General features: G+C 42.9%; 1 protein-coding gene across 1 annotated transcript in view; it reads left to right on the top strand.

Annotated features, from left to right (window-relative positions):
* atp1a2a (ATPase Na+/K+ transporting subunit alpha 2a) overlaps positions 1-21,062 on the top strand; it is a 350,773-nt gene that overhangs the window by 233,046 nt on the left and 96,665 nt on the right. Inside the window, exons 14-16 of the mRNA XM_055151513.1 lie at positions 2,089-2,264; positions 15,851-15,987; positions 17,596-17,746. Coding sequence (XP_055007488.1) covers positions 2,089-2,264; positions 15,851-15,987; positions 17,596-17,746 — 464 coding nt within the window. The remainder of the gene's footprint in view (positions 1-2,088; positions 2,265-15,850; positions 15,988-17,595; positions 17,747-21,062) is intronic.

Here is a 21,062-nt window from a genome sequence, read left to right as displayed (position 1 = left end):
GTGAGTGAGTGAGTGTGTGTGTGTGTGTGTGTGTATAGTGAGTGTGTTGTGTGTGTGAGTGAGTGAGTGTATAGTGAGTGTGTTGTGTGTACAGTGAGTGTGTGTGTGTGTGTGTACAGTAGTGAGTGTGTCGTGTGTATAGTGAGTGTGTTGTGTGTATAGTGAGTGTGTTGTGTGTACAGTGAGTGTGTTGTGTGTACAGTGAGTGTGTTGTGTGTGTGTGTGACAGTGAGTGTGTTGTGTGTGAGTGTGTCAGTGAGTGTGTGTGTGAGTGTGAGTGAGTGTAGTGTGTGTGTGTGTATGTGAGTGAGTGTGTTGTGTGTACAGTGAGTGTGTGAGTGTGTTGTGTGTACAGTGAGTGTGTGTGTGTGTGTGTGTGTGTACAGTGAGTGTGTCAGTGAGTGTGTTGTACAGTGAGTGTGTTGTATAGTGTGTGTTGTGTGTGTGTGTACAGTGAATGTGCTGAGTTGTTATGTACTGAGTGTGTTGTGTGTATCATTGTTTGTGTGTGTATTTTCCCTGTCCTGTAGGTGATTTCACATCAACCTGTTGGGACTGAAGATGGAAATTATCCACGTTGGCTATAACCTTTACATATTTACATGTTTAATGTTCATTAATATGTGCTGTCCCTTTACAAATCAATAAGAAATAAGAAAACTGTGTTTGCGAATGACCATAAACCAATAAATACAGCATCAGAAGTCCCTCAGATTATGACTGACACGAGAATGCACAATGTTACACGCTCTTTTCACTATTTTATTTATACCAAAACATCCCAGTCTGGGTGTGTCCCAGCTTTAAATGTTGAATATCTGGTCACCCTAGTATGGCTTTAGCGCTATTTTTCTTTTCTGCTTCGTCACTTTCTACCCGCAAAAAACAACAGGGAGGTATGTAAAAAGACAGTCATCCTTAGAGCACATGGTTAATTTCGTTAGTAAATAAAGTCCAAGTTAGTGCTGTTGTCGAGCTGCACTCTCCGTTGACTTATATGATGACGGTTTTAGACAAGCGTGTTTGGGAGGAAATCTGCGTGCGTACAGTGACGCAAAAGTGTGTGGAATCCGATTTTGTACGCATGCCAGCTAGCTCGGTGGTGACGCTACGTGATGATGTATGTGACGTAAACGTGTACGTGACGTGAGCAGATCTGACCAGAGTTTTGCGTCTTGGGCAGTGTAGACGGAAACACTACAGCGGAGCTTATTCAACTTTTCCACTCTGGAGGGTGGTTTCAGATTTTTGCGTTTTTAAGCCCCAAAATGCCTTCACCGTCAAAACAAAAGGCACTTCTGATCATATATTTTGTCGTTTTTACCCGCAAGCGTTCTCGTGTAAACAGTAAATGTTAATGTGATCATTTCTGATTTAATTTACCATGCATTTGAGTTACTTCTGATGCCTTTCCAGTGTTTATAAGATTCTCAGACTTTTCTATATCTCGTTCAGTATTCTCTGTCTGTGGGTGATTGATGTTTTGACTCACTGTATGACCTGTGAGACATTTTCATTTTGATCCTGGCACCCGGACGCTTCAGAACAGAGAATATTCCAATCAGATTTTTCCATCAGAGCAAGTCACTCAAATATGTTATAAATCTTACAGGAAAAAGGGACTGTCTCTCTCTGGTCTGTGGATCCAATTTGAAAAACGTGTTCAAAACCTGGTCTGGAGCAGGACTTCACATTTCTGTGTTTACATTAGTTCGGTTTGGAGGTTGAAATAATCGACAAACCCCAAAACTACAGCACAAAGTTAAATTAACCACCATAGAACTATTCACAATTAGAGAATGAGGTTGTGTGTTGATTTGTTCACAACTGATGCTGGTTTGGTTCTGATGTAGACTTGGTCCTGTTCTAGTGCTGGTTTAGTCCCAGTTTAGTCCCAATTTAGTCCAAGTTTAGTCCCAAATTGAATGTGGTATGTGTGAAAGTGTGAACAGTGATTATATATATTTTCATTCAATTAACGTCTCTTCCTCTCTCTTCCCCAATCCCTTTTCTTTTTCTCACCCTCTTTCTCTTATTTCCCTTCCTTACCTCTCTTTATCTTACACTTCTGTTCTTCTTCTCTCCCAGGTTTCTGCCACCTCTTCCTCCCTCCGTCTCAGTACCCCACCCATTTCTCCTTTGACACAGATGATGTGAACTTCCCCACCGAGGGTCTGTGTTTTGTGGGTCTGATCTCCATGATCGACCCCCCGCGCGCCGCCGTGCCCGACGCCGTGGGCAAGTGTCGCTCAGCGGGCATCAAGGTAAAGAAACACACCCACTGTTCTTATTATTAATCTATCTGTGGCTTTCAGACTCTACACTGTGAGGATGTTATAGTCTCAGATCAGGGCAAGAGCTCTTTTTTTTGCTTTGATTGCACTGTACTGTGGCATTTGATATCCAAAAGGTAAATGTACAAATGTTAAACCTGATCTTTTCTATCAGTCACTCACTGTTATCACAATACAGATCATTCAAACTATATTCATTTTAGCTGCCCCCATCTGTAACAAGCGCAATCAGAGATAGTCATCGGTGGGGGCAGTTCATCACCAAGGAAGCAGCTTATCTATCCTTTATAATGGTGTGACCTTTCATTTGACCCGTGTGACCTCAAATGACCTCAGATCGTCACCAAACTTTTTTTTATGGCATCGAGCACAGGGGCTTGACCCACGAACCAAATTTGGTGACAGTCGATCCATAAATGGCAGAATTATCGCAGGTGGACACAGACACACACACACAGACACACACACAGACACACACACACAGACACACACACAGACACACACACACAGACACACACACAGACACACACACAGACACACACACACACACACACACACAGACACACACACACACACACACACACACACACACAACACACACAGACACACACACACACACACACAGACACACACACACAGACACACACACACACAGACACAGACACACACACACACACACACACACTGACACACAGACACACACACACACACACACACACACACACACACACACACACACACAGGGTGAATACAAAACCTGGTCAACCCTTCGTGGACCAGGTAATAAGTAATATTGGCGTATATCAGGGGTCTCCATCCTGTAGCTCGGGAGCTACGAGTAACTCTCCATCACCGTCCAAGTAATTCACACCAGTAGTTTCTGCATTATACACACTGTGCTGAAAAACTCAAATATGAAGAATTAAATGCCTGTTACAATAGTAACTAGAAAAGCACTCAGAGAGCGCAGACCTCTGCCAAGGACTACCCCCATTTTTTATATAAATTGCGATAAAATCAGTCTTCTGGATCAGATCCGGATCAGCCTTTGGAATATGAAAGAGGATCCCATTGTCCATCCCTGAGTCAAATTTCATGGGGTTTGGTCAATAATTAACCGAGATATTGAGAAACCAAATTTTTGGCCCCATTTACCACAATGTTAACTAAAATTTCAAAGTGATCCAGAATCCAGGATTTCTTCCGGATCACCCCCAAAATGAAATCAGTTCTTCCTTTTCACATTTCCAACAAATCCTGAAAATTTCATCAAAATTGGTCCATAACTTTTTGAGTTATGTTGCTAACAGACAAACAAACAAACAAACAAACAAACAAACAAACAAACGCCTGGCAAAAACATAACCTCCTTGGCGGAGGTAAATATATCATTTGGATGTCTGACTTTGTGCACTAGGCAAGGCAAGGCAATTTTATTTGTATAGCACAATTCGTACACAAAGTAATTCAACTAAATTCACTAAAACGGATGTTTTTTCTAACTGTACATCATTTAAGGCTTGCCATGGGTCTTCCTCAGTTTCTTGTGGCCGCTGACATTAACAAGGCTGGGCCTGGTTAGTACTTGGATCGGAGACACTGGGAAAATCAGGTGCCACAGGGGGGCACCAGTCGTAAAGACTGTTGTTGTGTCCTTAGGCAAGGCACTTCACCCTCATTGCTTAGTATGAAAGTGGTGTGTGTGAGTGATGGTGTTGGTCAGAGGGGCCGATGGTGCAGATTGGCAGCCTCGCTTCCATCAGTCTGCTCCAGGGCAGCTGTGGCTCCAACAGTAGTTTACCACCACAGAGTGTGGAGTGAATGAATAATACTGCGTAAAGCGTCTTTGAGTGTCTAAAAAAGCAATATACAAAACATTATGAGCTTGTAGTAGTAGGTTTGAGACCCCTGGTAGGCCGGGAGCCTGGTCCACCCCTCAGGATGTTTTTTGCTACTATGCTACTGTTTTTTTCACTATTATTTCCTGTTATCTTATATCTTGGGCCATCACGAGTTGATACAGACCAACCTCAACTCGGCCCCGTTTGGTCTCAGGGCCCAAAAACCACACTTTTTAAGAAAAGCTATTTGTGAAATGATGTAACTGTAAATATTAAGATACTGTAAGATACATGGTAAAAAATAACCCTAAAATCTTATATTGTGTATCCTGACACATGGGGGAAACTAGCAGAAAAATATTCTGGGGCTTTCTGCCTTTCTACTGTCAAATATCACCCTCAACATACACCAAAAGACAAAAAAACATCTGTCTGCCTGAAAAATTGTCAACAAAAGTGATAATTTTCAAACATTTTATTGCATATATCACTGCCTCAAATGTACATGAAAAACTTCCCAAGTTTATAAGTTTAATTTAAGCCCAAGATGACCTTTGTATCTAGAGGGAAACAGCTGCTAGGACCAAAGTTCTTCACTGTGCCTCAAATCGGCAGAGAGCTGAACTTTCAGGCTTTACCATTACTTAGGGGATTAAGTATGATTTTTTTTTTCAAAGAAACAATATTTTTAAAGAGTTGACTTATGTACTGCTGTACTATATGAAGTGAACTGCATTAAAAGTGAATAATATTAAAACTCCAGGTCGACAGGGGTCAGGGTCAGAGAAATGTATGGCTTTTTAATGTTGTGATGTCACAATAAAGCCTATTTCTGTGTTCAAATAAAGCTAGGGTCTTAAAGTATAAAACAGTCCCAATGACACAACAGGAAACAATGCCAAAGGTTCAGGTAGACACTCAGTCACTAACCATATGCAGAAATTCACTTTTCACCGTGATATAATGTTGTTCCCTTATCAAAAACAAACCAACCTGACCAATGAGCTCCTTTGTTTCACGTGTCACTGATATAAACACATGTGCTTGGTCGTGTGTGAGCCTGGCTGAAGAGAGGAAGTACTGACCAGACTGAACCCCTCTGTTTAAAAAAAACACAGAGATATCAGTCTGAAAGATAGATGGTGGCCTGAGAATGTATTACTTTGAATGTCAACGTTCTTTCACCACTATTTCAAACAGTGTCAAGATGATAAGTTATTTAGTATTTTTTCCGTATTTAGGACAAAGCGTTTGGCATTTGGAGTGAAGACTTGAACCCTGTGTGTCATAAATGTGAATGAGCACAGTGAATGAGAGGAGAATAAATATGTAAGCTTTAGTTCATATTCAGATCCTGGCTGAAGGTCAGGTGTCTCTTATGGAGATCAGACGCCCTGGATTCTGTCACGGGAAAGAACCAAATAAAACATGGAGCACGTGAGGGGACACTATATACTGAATATGGAGTTAAAGGCCCAGTACCCGATTTTCCCCAAGTGTTCAAGCAAAATTTGTCTTAACCTAGTATGATGTGATGCTAACTGTAGGCTCTGCTGTGTCTGAGGCTTTGTTACACTTGAATTTGTCCTTTATTTTAACTCAGTCTGAGCAGAAACAAGTGCCTCTCAAATAATCTCAAAATGTTCAGTTAGTCACAATCCGTGTATCAGTCGTTCATTCGTTTTTCAATATAAAACCAAAAATAAGAAAACGAAAAAAACAACCGTTTTCTTCATTATTTGTCTCCAAAACCAAAATGAAAAAATGGATAACGATTCGTTTTTTCAGTTTTTGATTTTGTGTTTAAATGAAAAATGGAAAAAACGGATTACGTGACTCCCGTGACTGCGATGCCGGACTTTTGTACTGCATACGGACTGAACCAGGTCCGGGACCAGAGCGGGACTGAGACCGAGACCAGACCGAGACCAGACCGAGACCAGACCGAGACTAGACCGAGACTAGACCGAGACTAGACCGAGACTGGGACCAGAGCGGGACTGAGACCGAGACCAGACCAGGACTGAGACCGAGATCAGACCGGGACCACACCGGGACCAGACCAGGACTGAGACCGAGATCAGACCGGGACCACACCGGGACCAGACCAGGACTGAGACCGAGATCAGACCGGGACCACACCGGGACCAGACCAGGACTGAGACCGAGATCAGACCGGGACCACACCGGGACCAGACCAGGACTGAGAACGAGACCAGGCCAGCACCAGACCAGGACTGAGACCGAGATCAGACCGGGACCACACCAAGACCAGTCCAGGACAGAGAACAAGACCAGGCCGGGACCAGACCAGGACTGAGAACGAGACCAGGCTGGGACCAGACCAGGACTGAGAACGAGACCAGGCCGGGACCAGACTGAGACCAGGACTGAGACTGAGACCAGGACTGAGACTGAGACCAGGACTGAGACTGAGACCAGGCCGGGACCAGACCGGAGGCTCAGAGCCCACGGCAGGGCCAGAGCTCGAAGCTGAGGCTCGAACCCCACGGAGGCTCTGAGTCAAAGCTCGGAGTCCACCCTGGTCCCGCTCTGGTCCCACTCTGGTCCCAGTGGGCCCGGACCTGGATCAGTCCTGGTTCAATCCGTATGCAGCGCAAAACTTCAGCATCACAGTCACGGAAGTCATGTAAACGGGAAACGGCTGTTATCCGTTTTTTCCATTCTTCATTTAAACACAAAATCGAAAACTGAATTGAACTGATTTTGATTTTGGAGACAAATAAGTTTTTCTTTTATTTTCTTATTTTTGGTTTTATATTGAAAAACAAATGAAGGAGTGATACATGGATTAGTCACTCTCACCTTTTTGATGAACGCTCAGACTGATCAGGCTCCTGAAAATGTGCTGTTGAAATCCAGTTTGCATATTTTCTCTTAAAACTTTCATGGCAGTGTTTGCAAATGTGTGCACTGTGTCACCGTGGTAACTACTGAACATTGTGTCATACACATACATGTAGATCACCCCCAGAGTGACATCACTGCAAAGTACCAATAAGCAGTTCTTGGGGTCAAAATAAGTAATATGCTGTGTACTGTCTTCATTTGTGTTACAGCTCAGCTGGTTGGGGTCAGGGAAGTAACAAAAAAAACAAGATGGATAATGGAATAAATTAAATAATGTTTAATTAACAGGGATGTAAAAGATAAATGAACAAAACAGACTATAATATATACAAAAAAATAACTTAAACTAAGAAACAAAGCAACAGAATTATACAGTTTTGTGACACAAAACTCGGGTCACGCAGATTTACACAAAAACAAGTGGTTAAACTAAGGAACACACACAAAACTAAAACACAAGTGCCCCAAAGTAAACCACATAAACCTACAAACAGAATCAAGTGACCAATTTTTTAAAAAGGCACAAAACAGAACTAAACTAAAATGTCTCAACACAACAAAGTCAGACACTTACTAGTATAAACAAGTGACTGACATGAACACCAAGACCAGCAGCCCCAAACAGGTATTGGCAATCTATTTAAATAGGGGGAGGAGTCTGGAGGTGATTCAGGATTGGCTGGGTGTAAAAAGACTCCACCAATCACGAACGAGGGCTCCCACAGCAGAATTCAGGACAGCCAGCAAAATCATTTAAAGCACACAAAACAAATTAGAACTGAAGGCCTGGGGCTGTAACAATCTTATTATGAAGTGTTTTATTGTCTGAAATTTAGGAAGTGTTCTGTAAGCATGCTAGTTGTTGTTAGAAACTGCTGTAGTCTCTGAGAGTTGTGAAATGAGGACGCTCTGAATGCGAGGCCTTTACTGTATGAGAACCAACACCAACATGATCATCAACAAGTGACCAGTGAGAAAATGTTCTCTGACATCTACAAAATTGAAGTAACAGAAGATGATCTCTTTTGTTGAAGGTTGATGGCAAGTAAGTAAAGCCGAAAGGTTGATCGATCGATGGCTCTCTGATTGGTGGTAATGCGTCTGCGGAAGAGATGGCAGAGGGAACAGATGAAGACGTGGAGTCAAGCGTGGGCATCGTCTTTAACCGCCACCTCCTGTAAACTCCAAAACTAAGGAGGAGCTTATGAAATACCTCAAGGCATACGTGAAAGCTCTGAAGTCAAAGATCGAGGAGCCCTGTCCTGACAAACTCGTTAAATTCCAAGAGGACGCTCAGAAGGCATCATATAAGATGTTGTCTATGGTGCTTAAAAACAAGGAGCTTGAAGTTTTTCACGGGAGAGTCGGTGAACCCTGAAGGCACAATTGGCTTCCTGGACTTTCGTTCTGATGGCACGACTCCATTTCTGCTCTTCTTCAACAGTTAACTACCCAACCATCTGCTTTTTTACTGCCTGTCGCTGCCCAAACTCTACCAAATACCGAGAGCAGGAGCACTATTTTGCATCATGCTGTACAGAAAACGTTAATCATTTAATTTTGTGCCCCCGAGCCGCCAGTAAAGGACTGAGGAATGAATGGGAACTGACCGGTCATGGATTTTAATTTTAACTTCACTTCACTCTGGAAACCCCAGGATTGTAACGTCTTGGCTGTTTTTAATATTGATTCCTGTGAGTCAGGCTTTACAGACCTGGGTTTAAATAAAGTCATACAGATTCTGAATAACATCTCTTGCCACCAAAAGAAAAGAAAAAAGGATGCTCTGAATAATCCGTGTATCATTCGTTCATTCGTTTTTCATTATAAAACCAAAATAAGAAAACGAAAAAACAGCAAAAATTAAATTAAAACCAAAATTAAAAACAGATAATAATTAGTTTTTTAGGTTTTCGATTTTGTGTTTAAATGAAAAATGGAAAAAACGGATAATGATAATTTCCCGTTTACGTGACTTCCGTGACTGCGATCCCGGACTGAACCAGGACTAAATCAGGACTAAACCAGGACTGAACCAGGACTGAACCAGGACTGAACAGGTTCGGGACCAGACCAGGACTTAGACCGGGACTGAGACCAGGATTGAGACCGGGACCAGGACCGAGACTGGGACTGAGACTGGGACCAGACCAGGGTTGGGACCAGGACTGAGACCGGGACCAGACTAGAACTGAAAACGGTTTAGTCCTGGTTCAGTCCGGCATCGCAGTTTAAGTCACATCAACGGGAAACGGTTGTTATCGTTTTTTTTTTTCCATTTTTCATTTAAACACAATATCGAAAACTGAAAAAACAAATCATTATCTGTTTTTTTCATTTTGGTTTTGGAGACAAATAATGAAGTAAATAGCTGTTTTTCATTTTCTTATTTTTGGTTTTATTTTGAAAAACAAATGAACGAATGATACACGGATTCTGAATGCGTAAGTGAAGTTTAGGAATAACTCTGGACACACACTCCCTGATACTTGGACAATACAACGCTTTATAATTAGATGCAGAATAACTTTGACCTCAACAGCTGCTTATACAATAAACTGAACTGGGAAAAACACATTTTGCTCAAATACGTAGATATAAAATCCGGTGCAGGCCCTTTAAAATGTTAGAGAACTCCTTAATATCCCTGTAAGTAATGCTGGGGAGGTGGAAGTAAGCTGTTCTTCTTGCCACCTGTCTTTAAACAACAGATTAGTGATTTCTCATTGTTGCTCGTCCTGTTTTACCCTGAGGCATCTCTTACAAACCTCCCCTTTGTTTTAAATATGTTTTCAGCGTCTCTCGGAACTGCACACAAACACACGAGCGAGAGCACCACGGATCTGCACAAACTCCAGTAATGAATGGAGTTAAAGTGCTTCTTTTGTGAGCGCTGATGGGTCTTTTGCTGAATCGTACTCCCGTCTTTTTCAGGCTTTATTCAGCGTTGGAACAAAAGGTTAGAAGCAGAGAGAGACAAAGCGGAGAAGGAAACTCAAATGAAATCTTAACATTTGAGATGTGACAGAGGGACGGGGGAAGAGTGTAGGCGCAGGGAGATTTGGTCGTGACACTTAAGCTGTCTGTAAAAGCTGGTGTTGTTTTGAGTCAGAAATAGGTCAGAAGACAAAAGGGTCAGAGAAACTAAAGTGGACAGAGCGAGTAATGGGGATCAGTTTAAATGTGGTACAGCTAAAGCAAAAATATCGGTATCAGTGAGTAGTCAGTACAAATCACTGATCCAATATCACTCTGTGTTTTCCTGAATGAGGACCTGTAGATGCGAGCAGCCGCTGTTGCCGTCTGCTGCTAATGCTACTGCTAATGCCGAGATTTAACACAGGTTAAATACTGTAGAGACTCTGTAAACACTTTACACACTGTTAATGACAGAAAAGACATCTGTGTTACCTCTTTGATACCTTCATTTCGCCTTTGGTGTGCACGCTGACTTGATAAAATAACTACACCCGACAACTGTTGGGTGTGACTCGGACTTTGCTGACTCTGCGTGATTATCCATGTGCTCCGAGGAGAAGCGTTTTTTTACAGGCCTCACTGTTGTTTTAATTGATGCTCTGTGGTAGAAAGTGACAAAGTAGAAAAGTAAAACCACTTAACTCAGCACTACTTACGGTTAAGACCATTATACATTCACTACTACTTTAGTCCCCAAAATCGAATTTATTCTTGCAGATTTTCTTTAAAAAGAGCCTTTTAGAAAATGTATTTTTTGTTCTTGTACTGTAACAAAACTTCCTTCTCACTATACGGTATTGGACTGGTATTGGTGTTGGTATCAGTATCAGTATCTGATCGAATCCCAAAACAATGGTATTGGAACAACACTAGTTTCAAGCAAAACAGTGTTTTCTATAGCACTTTTTTTCAGACACTCTTTATTAATTCACAACTACAAATAGCCACAGCTGCCCTGGGAGAGACTGATGGAAGCCAGGCTCCTGACCACCACCAACACTCACACATAAGGGTGGGCGATATCTCGATATTTGAAATATATCGAGATATTTTTTAAACTCGATATGAATTCTGACATATTGTATATATCGATATAATGCTTATATTCAATTCTGATTTTGCCACTTCGCTTGTTTGTCTTCTCTGTCGCCGCCCGCGCGCTCCCGCCTCCCTGATTTTGTTCGCTCGTGTCTCATTCACTCCTCACTATCGCCGTGAATGCCGAAAGTTGCTGCCAGTGAAAAGCTTTTAGCCTCACGAAACTTTTCCACCATTTACAGACAAGACCATCAATAGCACATCCTCATATTCCACTGAGTTGTGTCCTTTAGTCCAAAAGAAGTTGAACAGCATGAGCGGCACGTGGAGAGCGCTGTTTATGCAAATTAGCCATGCTCTTTTTAAGTTTAGTTTCTGTAAAGTGTAAACAAGTCTGCGCAAAGCTGCAAAAAAAAAAACAAAAAAAAAAAAACACATTATAATCTCAAACGGGCTGATGTGGCTCTTGAGTCGTTATGCTATAGGCCTACATCTTGTAAAGTTTAGTAATGCAAATTCTATTAATGCAGAAGATTTTAATTAATAATCTGTTGCAGTGTCACTTGTACAATAGTGTTTGGAAACGTTGGGTTTGATCTGCAGTGGATTGTGGGAAACCTCACAGCTCCTTACTGCTGGATAGGAACATGGATCTATTAAAATAAGGAACATCCTGAGCTTCCTCTGCTAAAGGAGCTCATGGTCACGGTTCTGGTTCTGGTCTGGAGAACAGAGTTAATGCAAAGATGAGCTTGTGTTGAGTTGTTTTATTTATGAATGAAAAGAAGGAAATATGTTTTATTTCTTTTATTTAACAGTTAAATTATTATTTATGTAATTAGGGTTGTTTGTAATCTTCCTACCTGAACTGCCGACCTCTTACACTTTAATTAAAAAAAAAAGGACCTTGTGGAATTTGGCAGATTTGTTTTTGCAGTTTTCAGTTTTGGGGGGTTATTTTTTCCTGTACAGATATCGAGATATAGCAAAATATATCGAGATATATTTTTTGATCCATATCGCCCAGCCCTACTCACACACCACAGTCATACTACTTCAATGTGATCGAAGTGTCGTGCCAAAGGACACAATGACAGTGTTGCCCCATTGTGACACCTGGTGCTCCCAGCAGTCTCCCACCCAAATCAGTCAAGAGGAAAGTGTTTCAGATTCACAGCAAGTCCAGGAAACATAACTTAAAGACTTGGTCACAGATCTGTAGAGAAGAGAAGAGATAAGAACAAGACTGAGAACAACAGACTCTCCTGCAAGATCAAATTCAGCAAGAACAAACCGCTCAGAGGAAAGAAATGGAGCCAATACAGATGCAATAGGCAAGTTTCAGCTGACTTCATTGTTATTAAAAGCCCGCGTTGCATGCTGGGAAATATTTTGGTCGGAGGCAAGAAACAGGATAGCGTCAAACACAGTGCGTAACCTCACGTATTTATCCTCGATAATGATAAATTCCTGCTGCATTATCAGATGCACAAATAGAAGCAAGGAAGAAGGAAAATGTCTTTTTCGTATTCTGAGTGAAAAGAACCGCTAACGGCGAATTAAACGGCTTTCAAACGTTCGCAGAGCAAACGTAGAAGATCCTAACAAACCGTGGACTCCAACAAGTTCAACAACACATCGAGACTCTTGGAGGTTTTCATCTTTTCTGCTGTGAATGGCCCAGGAGTTTCCACCAAGTCATAGTGAATATTTAGGTAGTTGGCGATTCCGACCAGAAATTTGGTTTGGTCCAACTTTTGTCGGGGTTGAAAAGGGTGATTTGTCGTCCATCGATGCTTATGACCAATTTCTGTTCAAATGGTCTTGGGTCCTCTGCCGTTAGAGTGGATAAATAACCGGGATAAATTTTGAGGCTGAAATTCTAAAAGTCTCAAACAAAAGTGTCAAATTCAAGCACTGAAAGAATTCCTAGAAATCTGCAGTGTAGAGAGGATGAAATTTGAGAACAATTTCAGACTTCTTTCAGAAAACTCAATGCGGGCCAAGAGTCGCTTGGAGACTCAAACTGAACATGATGAGCTGAAATCTAAAATTCAACAGCTGAAAGAGTCACTCGCAAATCTGCAGTTTCTAAAGCAGGAACAATTGAGGATGATTTCACATTTGGAAGAAAGCTCAAAGCAGGACCATGCTGGCTTCCTGGCTCAAGAAACACAAACTGAAAATGAGGAGCAAAAATCTTAACATTCAATAATTTAGAAGAATTATTAACAACATCAGTCTTTGTCAACCCAAGTGAAGCTGAAATTTAAAATGAAGAAAAACTTGGGAAATTGGAAATTGGAAAAAGGACTGTTAACTGGTGAAGGTTGTATGTTGTCAATGGCAACTTTCTGGAAATATGGTCCAAGAGTAAATGTGTCAGGGCTGGTGAATGCTTTAAAGTTCTGATAAAGTGACAGGGAGGTGTCTTAAACCCTCAAAAATAATAGGAGACATGTCCCATTTTCAGACACTTAACCTAAGCTTTTTTCAAATCTACTGTATGTTACAAAAATTGAAACATTTGTAACACAGATTGAATTTGTTTTGCTCAGGGACTGTATTGGAAGTCAGTTCTGATGGAGTCTAAACATGGCATATGAGCTGTAGTTTATAAACAGTGTTGGGGAGTAACAGATTACATGTACCGGAGTTACGTATCAGAGTACAAATTATGAGTAACTGTATTCAGTTACAGTTACTGTTTCAGTGAGTGGTAATTGGATTACAGTTACTTTGTTGAAATAAGTGGATTACATGGCGGTGTGTTCCTGTTTTCACATTTTGGGCTATATCACTTTTTAAATTTTTTTAAATTTTCCACTCATTGCTGGAAACCCAAACAGACTGCGCTCAATAAGAGTTACGTAAACGTCTTGTTAACACTGGTGGCGTCTGTCTCACAATGGACGAGGTCGTTAATAATCGTTATTGTTAATAACCTGATTCTGCATCCTTTTGAGTAAAAAACATCAAATATTACTGATTTTTACTGGGCTAGTGCCTTTATGTTTGTACTGACAGTGATTTTTTTTTTTAAATAAACAATATGACACTAACAGTAGGTGGACATAGTTTAAAGCAGCAGTGATCTCATACAGAAATCATTTCTCTATCAATAATATTTTTAATACGGTTAAGTAAAGACTGGGCTTTTTGTTGTCTTTTAGCAGATAAAACATCTTCGTCTTTGCTTCTCTACAGCAAACACAAGCCTGTTCATGGAGACTCGGGCTCAACAGACAATTTGAAGAGAACAAACAAGAATTTTCAGGATGTGTTGTTACATTCGTGTAGTTTTAAAAAGCCTGACAATATCAAGTAATCCAAAGTATTCAGATTACATTACTCACTTTAAGTAATTTAATGGATTCCGTTACGAACTACATTTTGAGGTATGTGATCTGTAATCTGTAGGGGAATACATTTTAAAAGTAACCTTCCCAACACTGTTTATAAACTGAATTGGATTAATAAAGCATTGTTCTGTAGTTTGTTAATATTATTCAATCAAAATGAATAGTACAGTACTTGAAAGAATGATTATGTGTGTTGTAGCTATAGAACTCATGAGAGACTGAGGTTATGCTTACACCGTATCAGAAAAACGATCTGCATCCAGACACATTGTTTCTGTGTCCGCAAGCCTTCCCTATCCACACAGCATTGAGCATATTTGTTTACATGTTACAGAAATGAAACTTAAAACCACATGGCTTATTTGCATAAACTGAGCGCTCAAAAAACAGCTCGCTCCTTGTGCGCTGATGTGGTTCAGCTTCTGTCGGACTAAAGGACATGCCTCAGTGGAATATTTCTGTGACAGAGGGATGTTCTACTGATGGTGAGTCTGTTCTGTGCTTCTATCATGTTGAAGATGGTTCATGTGAAACTTTTCAGAGATTATGCATCTGCAGGTTGTATGCATAGACCGTATATATGAATGGACATATATTCTGGCCTCTTAGCGTTTTGGCAGTGAATTACTTCGCGTGCATAGAACTACATCAGTGTATCAGCGTTTTCAGGAGTCCACACAGTAGTCTAGTAAACGAATGACAAAATGTAGGTTAAGTTGAAAAAAAATGTTAACAAAGCTTTCTCACTTGAAACATGTTTATTAGTGATATATCACTTCACACAAAAAAGTCCACCGAAATCTGACCACTGGAACCATGTTTTTAAAGGGGGAGAAAACCCTCAGTTTCATGTGTAATCCAATATGGCCGCCAATCACATTCTCATAGCACAACGGGCTTTATTTTGAAAACAGTTGCCTTATAAACATAGTTGTTGGGTTGGTTTTTTTCTCATTTTAGATGCTCTTTTGTTTTCTGTTACTTATGGGCATATTTAAGGTCTGATGTTCATGCATGAAGGTCAAGCTCAACATAAGCAATTGAATAAAGAGAGGACTTTTTCGTGTGAACTAATATACTACTAATATCAAGTGAAAAAGCTTTGTTAACATTTTTTTCCAACCTGAGTCATTCATTGACTGGACTACAGTGCTGGATCAGATCTGTACTCAGATGAATTCGTGGGAGCTCCTGGCACCAGATCGTTCCGTCTCTAAAGCCATTTTCCATTGGATTAGTGGGAACGAACACTGCATCCACAAAGAAAATGATTCGAATATGAACTAGTGTGGACGGGACCTGAGATTAGATGAGATCAGGCAGTCTCTCAGTGGTATGGCATTTTACTGCAGGTGAGCTTGCCTCTCCGCAGATCTAACGAGGTTCTGTGGTATCACGTGCTTGTCTCCATGGAAAGAGAGTGTTTTAATGATGCTTTATTAATTATCGATGTGTTTATACTCAGGTGATCATGGTGACCGGGGACCATCCGATCACGGCCAAAGCCATCGCCAAAGGAGTGGGCATCATCTCCGAGGGCAACGAGACGGTGGAGGACATCGCCGAGAGACTCAACATCTCCCTGAGCGAAGTCAACCCCAGGTCTGAACTAACACTAACTATAAGGACACAGGGCAAACAGGTACCCACCCAAATCCAAAATAAACAATTAAGTAGCACAAAGGTTGATTTAGTGTTTAGTTCAGTTTGAAATAAACCGTTACAGTGATGTATTTGATCTCTATTCTGGACAACAGTATATTTTATAGTTAAAGGTTGTATAGAGGATTTTCCAAGGAACGAGAAATCCAGCGACTGTTTGTCCTTTTTCAAATGTTGTGCATGCGTGAAACCACCCCCCCTCCCCTACAGCTCCTACGTAGAAACGCCTCCTCCTCTCCTCCTTTACGCCAGAAACAGGTTTGTTTACAGCCGGTGCGCTGTACATTGACTTGTAAACAACTAACTACAGTGTTGGTTAGGCAAGACGGAGAAGTGAGGAGCGGGGGGAGCGGGGTGCGCAGAGATTCCGTGCCCGGAGAAGTGAGGAGGATCGGGCAGCGGGAGAGAGCAGGAAAGGGGTGCAGAGAAGGGTGCGCGGAGATTCAGTGCGAATGAACTAGCTACAACACGCAGCAGCAAGCGGACTCTTTCTTTGCCTTGAAAACTTACGTTTTTTCAGACATAGGATATTGCTTTCGTGTCTTGAAAAACGTTTGTCTAGCTCTTGGAAATAAAGTACGTTTTCATAATAAGCAGAAGTGACCTGTCCAGGAGTAATTTGTGGACCAGTGCGTCAGTCTTTAGACCCTGCGTCTGCTTCAGTCGCGCCATCGCTGGAATGAATCTACAAGAATCACCTTAGTTTGGCTTCGCTGCTTTTCCCCTTGTCTTCTTTCTTTCAGCGACCTCAAAAAACGGACTTTCTTTTGCGGCGAACTGCTCCTGGATTCTTGTCTGCCATTGCAACAAACTTTGTGCTAACTGCGAGGAAGATATAGGTCAAAAAAAGCCGCTAAGAACTGTTGCGCTGGTGGAGAAAACAGCGTCTGTGTGTCTTGCGTCTGTGGACTGCGTGACAGGCGTACGTAAACCACGTACCGGCAGCGCGCAGGCAAGTCAGTTACGCTAGAAATGTAGGGAGTTTGATTGACAGCCTGTCAGCTAACAGATAATGAGGCAGTGTCGTTATCTATTGGCAAATGTTTTGTCTCAACACGTCCAGAGTTGATGAATTTTTATTCTCTTTTTTTCGGTCATCATAATTACAAGGCTACTGCACCTCTATAATGCTATCATTGACAATTTGAAACAAAAAAAATCCTCCATACAACCTTTAACTTGGGTCCAATAACAACATTGAGTCTGATGTAACATGTTTTGCACTTGAGATTTTCACTCTGTTGATTTCATTTCACTGTGGGGGTCCTGAGTGTGTCGGATGATGTTTCTGGGGTCCTGACCTGTGAAGTTTGATCATCTCTGGGATATTTACATGTGTTGTGTGAGCCGGTCTTAAAGGATGTGTATTTGTCAGACAGTATGCGTGTCTATAGGAGCAGAAGAGCAGAAGAGCGAGGAGAGGCTTGAAAATGTCAGTGCTCCTTCTGCATAATTGGCCCGGTGCCTGAGTGTGTGCCGCTCTCCTCCCCTCCGCTGACTCCTTGCTTCTACGCTTTCGTTTATTTATTTATTTCTGTGTTTCCTCAGGGATGCCAAGGCGTGTGTGGTGCACGGGTCTGACCTGAAGGACATGAGCTCGGAGTATCTGGACGACCTGCTGAAGAACCACACCGAGATCGTGTTCGCTCGGACCTCACCCCAACAGAAACTCATCATCGTGGAGGGCTGCCAGAGACAGGTGAGGGGCCCAGAGACAGGTGAGGGGTGCCAGAGACAGGTGAGGGGCCCAGAGACAGGTGAGGGGGTGCCAGAGACAGGTGAGGGGGTGCCAGAGACAGGTGAGGAGGTGCTAGAGACAGGTGAGGGGGTGCTAGAGACAGGTGAGGGTGTCAGAGACAGGTGAGGGGGTGCCAGAGACAGGTGAGGGGTGCCAGAGACACAGGTGAGGGGGTGCCAGAGACAGGTGAGGGGAGGGCAGAGACAGGTGAGGGGGTGCCAGAGACAGGTGAGGGTGCTAGAGACAGGTGAGGGGGTGTCAGAGACAGGTGAGGGAGAGACAGGTGCAGAGACAGGTGAGGGGTGCCAGAGACAGGTGAGGGGGTGCAGAGACAGGTGAGGGGGTGCTAGAGACAGGTGAGGGTGCCAGAGACAGGTGAGGGGGTGCCAGAGACAGGTGAGGGGAGGGCAGAGACAGGTGAGGGGGTGTCAGAGACAGGTGAGGGGTGCAGAGACAGGTGAGGGGGTGCTAGAGACAGGTGAGGGTGCAGAGACAGGTGAGGGGGTGCTAGAGACAGGTGAGGGTGCAGAGACAGGTGAGGGTGCTAGAGACAGGTGAGGGTGCCAGAGACAGGTGAGGGGGTGCCAGAGACAGGTGAGGGTGTCAGAGACAGGTGAGGGGGTGTAGAGACAGGTGAGGGGGTGCAGAGACAGGTGAGGGGTGCACAGAGACAGGTGAGGGGGTGCTAGAGACAGGTGAGGGGAGGGCAGAGACAGGTGAGGGGGTGCTGGAGACAGGTGAGGGGAGGGCAGAGACAGGTGAGGGGTGTCAGAGACAGGTGAGGGTGCCAGAGACAGGTGAGAGGGTGCTAGAGACAGGTGAGGAGCAGAGACAGGGGGGGGCAAAGTCAGGTGTGGGGGGCAGTAGTGACAGAGAGAGGTGAGGAAGGGAAGGGTTTCAGTGACATCACAGTGGGGGGTTTTCTGTCTGTATCTCTATGATTAAAATGTTCAGAAGTCACCATGGTGACACAGTGCACACATTGTGATCAGTGTGAGTGTTCATGGTCCTGTTCCAGAGTTTGATTTTACTCTCAAAGGTGAGAGTGACTAAAGCTACGTTCAGACTGCAGGGCTTAATGCTCAATTTGGATTTTTTTTGTGAAATCTGATGTTTTTGCGAGGTCGTTCACATTTCCAATTAAATGCGACTTGTACGTGACTCCAGTGTGAACATTAAATGGCCCAAAAGTGTCCCACATGTGCACTGGAGACACGACGATGTCAACCACAGCGAGCGTGCTCTGTGTTTACAGAAGTTGTCCAAACATGGACGTGAGCATTGAGCACCTGGAGATTTTAAAGTTCCTCTCGTACCGGAGCCAGAACATGAACAACTTACTTGTTTGAAGGAGGAGATTGAGAAGGAGAAGGACGAGGTTTTTGGTCGTGGTGTTTTGTGGGGCAGTCTGTTGAAAGGAACGTGTGGATGTGGAGACATAGCCAAGAGTGGTGGGAGGACGATGTGCTTCACTTCAGTGACACGAGTTCATTAACAATTTTCTTATGACGAGAAGAACGTTTGTGTACATTTGTCGCCTGTTGATAACGTGTAGGTCGTATGAATGCGCTTTGGCCGTTGGTCGCATGTCAAAGATCAGATATGTATCGATTTTAGGAGCACATATCCAAGTGTCCTGGGTCACATTTGAAAAAATCAGATCTGTGTCGTTCAGACTGACATTAAAAGATCAGATACAGGTCACATAGGGGCCAAAAAATTGGATTAGGGTCACTTCAGGCTGCAGTCTGAACGCAGCCTAAATGAACCACTGTTGACTAATGATAGCAAGGTTGGGACTGTAATGTTTTGTCTGAGAGATTTGTTTAAACAGACATGAAAATCTCTGACCTTTTGACGATATTTGAAGACAAAACAGGTCACCTACGAGAACTTGTGTAGATTCAATGAGAAAAGTTTTAGTGGGGAGGGGTTGTGACCATGTTTTATTATGGCCGCTGCTGTCGGCAATAAACTTGTACCGGTGCTTCAAACGCTGACCCCTGCAGTGTGACCAGGCCTTCTCTGCAGTCTGTGCACTTGTGTGGAGCCCGTGGACACTGCGAGGCACATCACAAACACACACACCCCCAGCGCGCGGCTTGTCTGCAACAGCGTGTGCCCTCATGTACCAGCGTGTATCACAGGGCGGTTAAACTTTTTAAAACATCCTACCTGTCCATCCGCCTCATGTCAGCACGCCACTCCTCGTCTTTTCACGCTCTCCCTCCCCACATACAGCGCACAACAGCTCGGTCGCACTGTGCGAGACGAAACACGAAGTAAAAAACTAATCACAATTTATGTTACAGTGTCGGCACAGCGCAGACACACAACACAGAGCAGTAACACAACACAGAGCAGACGTACAACACAGAGCAGACACACAACACAGAGCAGACACACAACACAGAGCAGACACAACACAGAGCAGACGCACAACACAGAGCAGACACGTACAACACAGAGCAGACGCACAACACAGAGCAGACACACAACACAGAGCAGACGACATGTGGTTGAAGTTTGTCTAATAAAATGCCATATGCATCTGTATTTGTCACATGTGCATTTGTTAAATGTGCAGAGGTAAATCCCACTGCAAAACCACTAAGAGAATGGAACTCCAGATAGAAACAAAACAAAAAATAAACAGATCCTATCCACTTTCTTCACTTTCTTCATAGTTTTGTGTAAAGTGTCAGTGGAAGTTCCCTTAAAGAAGAGGTTCTCAAACTGTGGGTGAGGGTCCAGAAAGGGGTGCAGAGTGTTTCACTGCAGTACAGTTTGTTTGGTTATTTTAAGTCAGATAAAATGGAGATAGATTTATACAAACATTAATATATATGTGCCAAAGTAACTGTAAAATACAAATATATGTGGAAACTGATAAGGATGATCTTGATTTGGTCTCGATGGGCCATGGTCTTGGTCTTGTCTCGACCTTTAAAAGTCTTGGTCTTGTCCTGGTCTCAGGACTCTGGTCTTGGACTGGTCCTGGTTTTGATGAGTGTGCTCTTGACTACAGCACTGGTGCAGATACTGGTGAATCGCCTTTCATTTAGACAGGCCCTGCTCTTATTAACCCAAAATAAATGCCCCAGTGCACCCAATTTACAAAAAACAACAACAACAAAAACAAAGCAGGGCCCCTAGACACCTTTTTCACCCCTGACCCATTTTCATGCCTGTTGCTGCACAAATAATCTCACCTGTTGTAGTTCCAGCTAAGTCAGTTCTGTGTGGTCAGACTGTGTTCAAATAAAACAACAACTTG

Source organism: Boleophthalmus pectinirostris, unplaced genomic scaffold, assembly GCF_026225935.1.
Source record: "Boleophthalmus pectinirostris isolate CB_2022bp ecotype Guang Dong unplaced genomic scaffold, ASM2622593v1 HiC_scaffold_16, whole genome shotgun sequence".
In the NCBI taxonomy this organism is placed as follows: Eukaryota; Metazoa; Chordata; class Actinopteri; order Gobiiformes; family Gobiidae; genus Boleophthalmus; species Boleophthalmus pectinirostris.
This window is presented reverse-complemented; position numbering and strand designations above follow the sequence as displayed.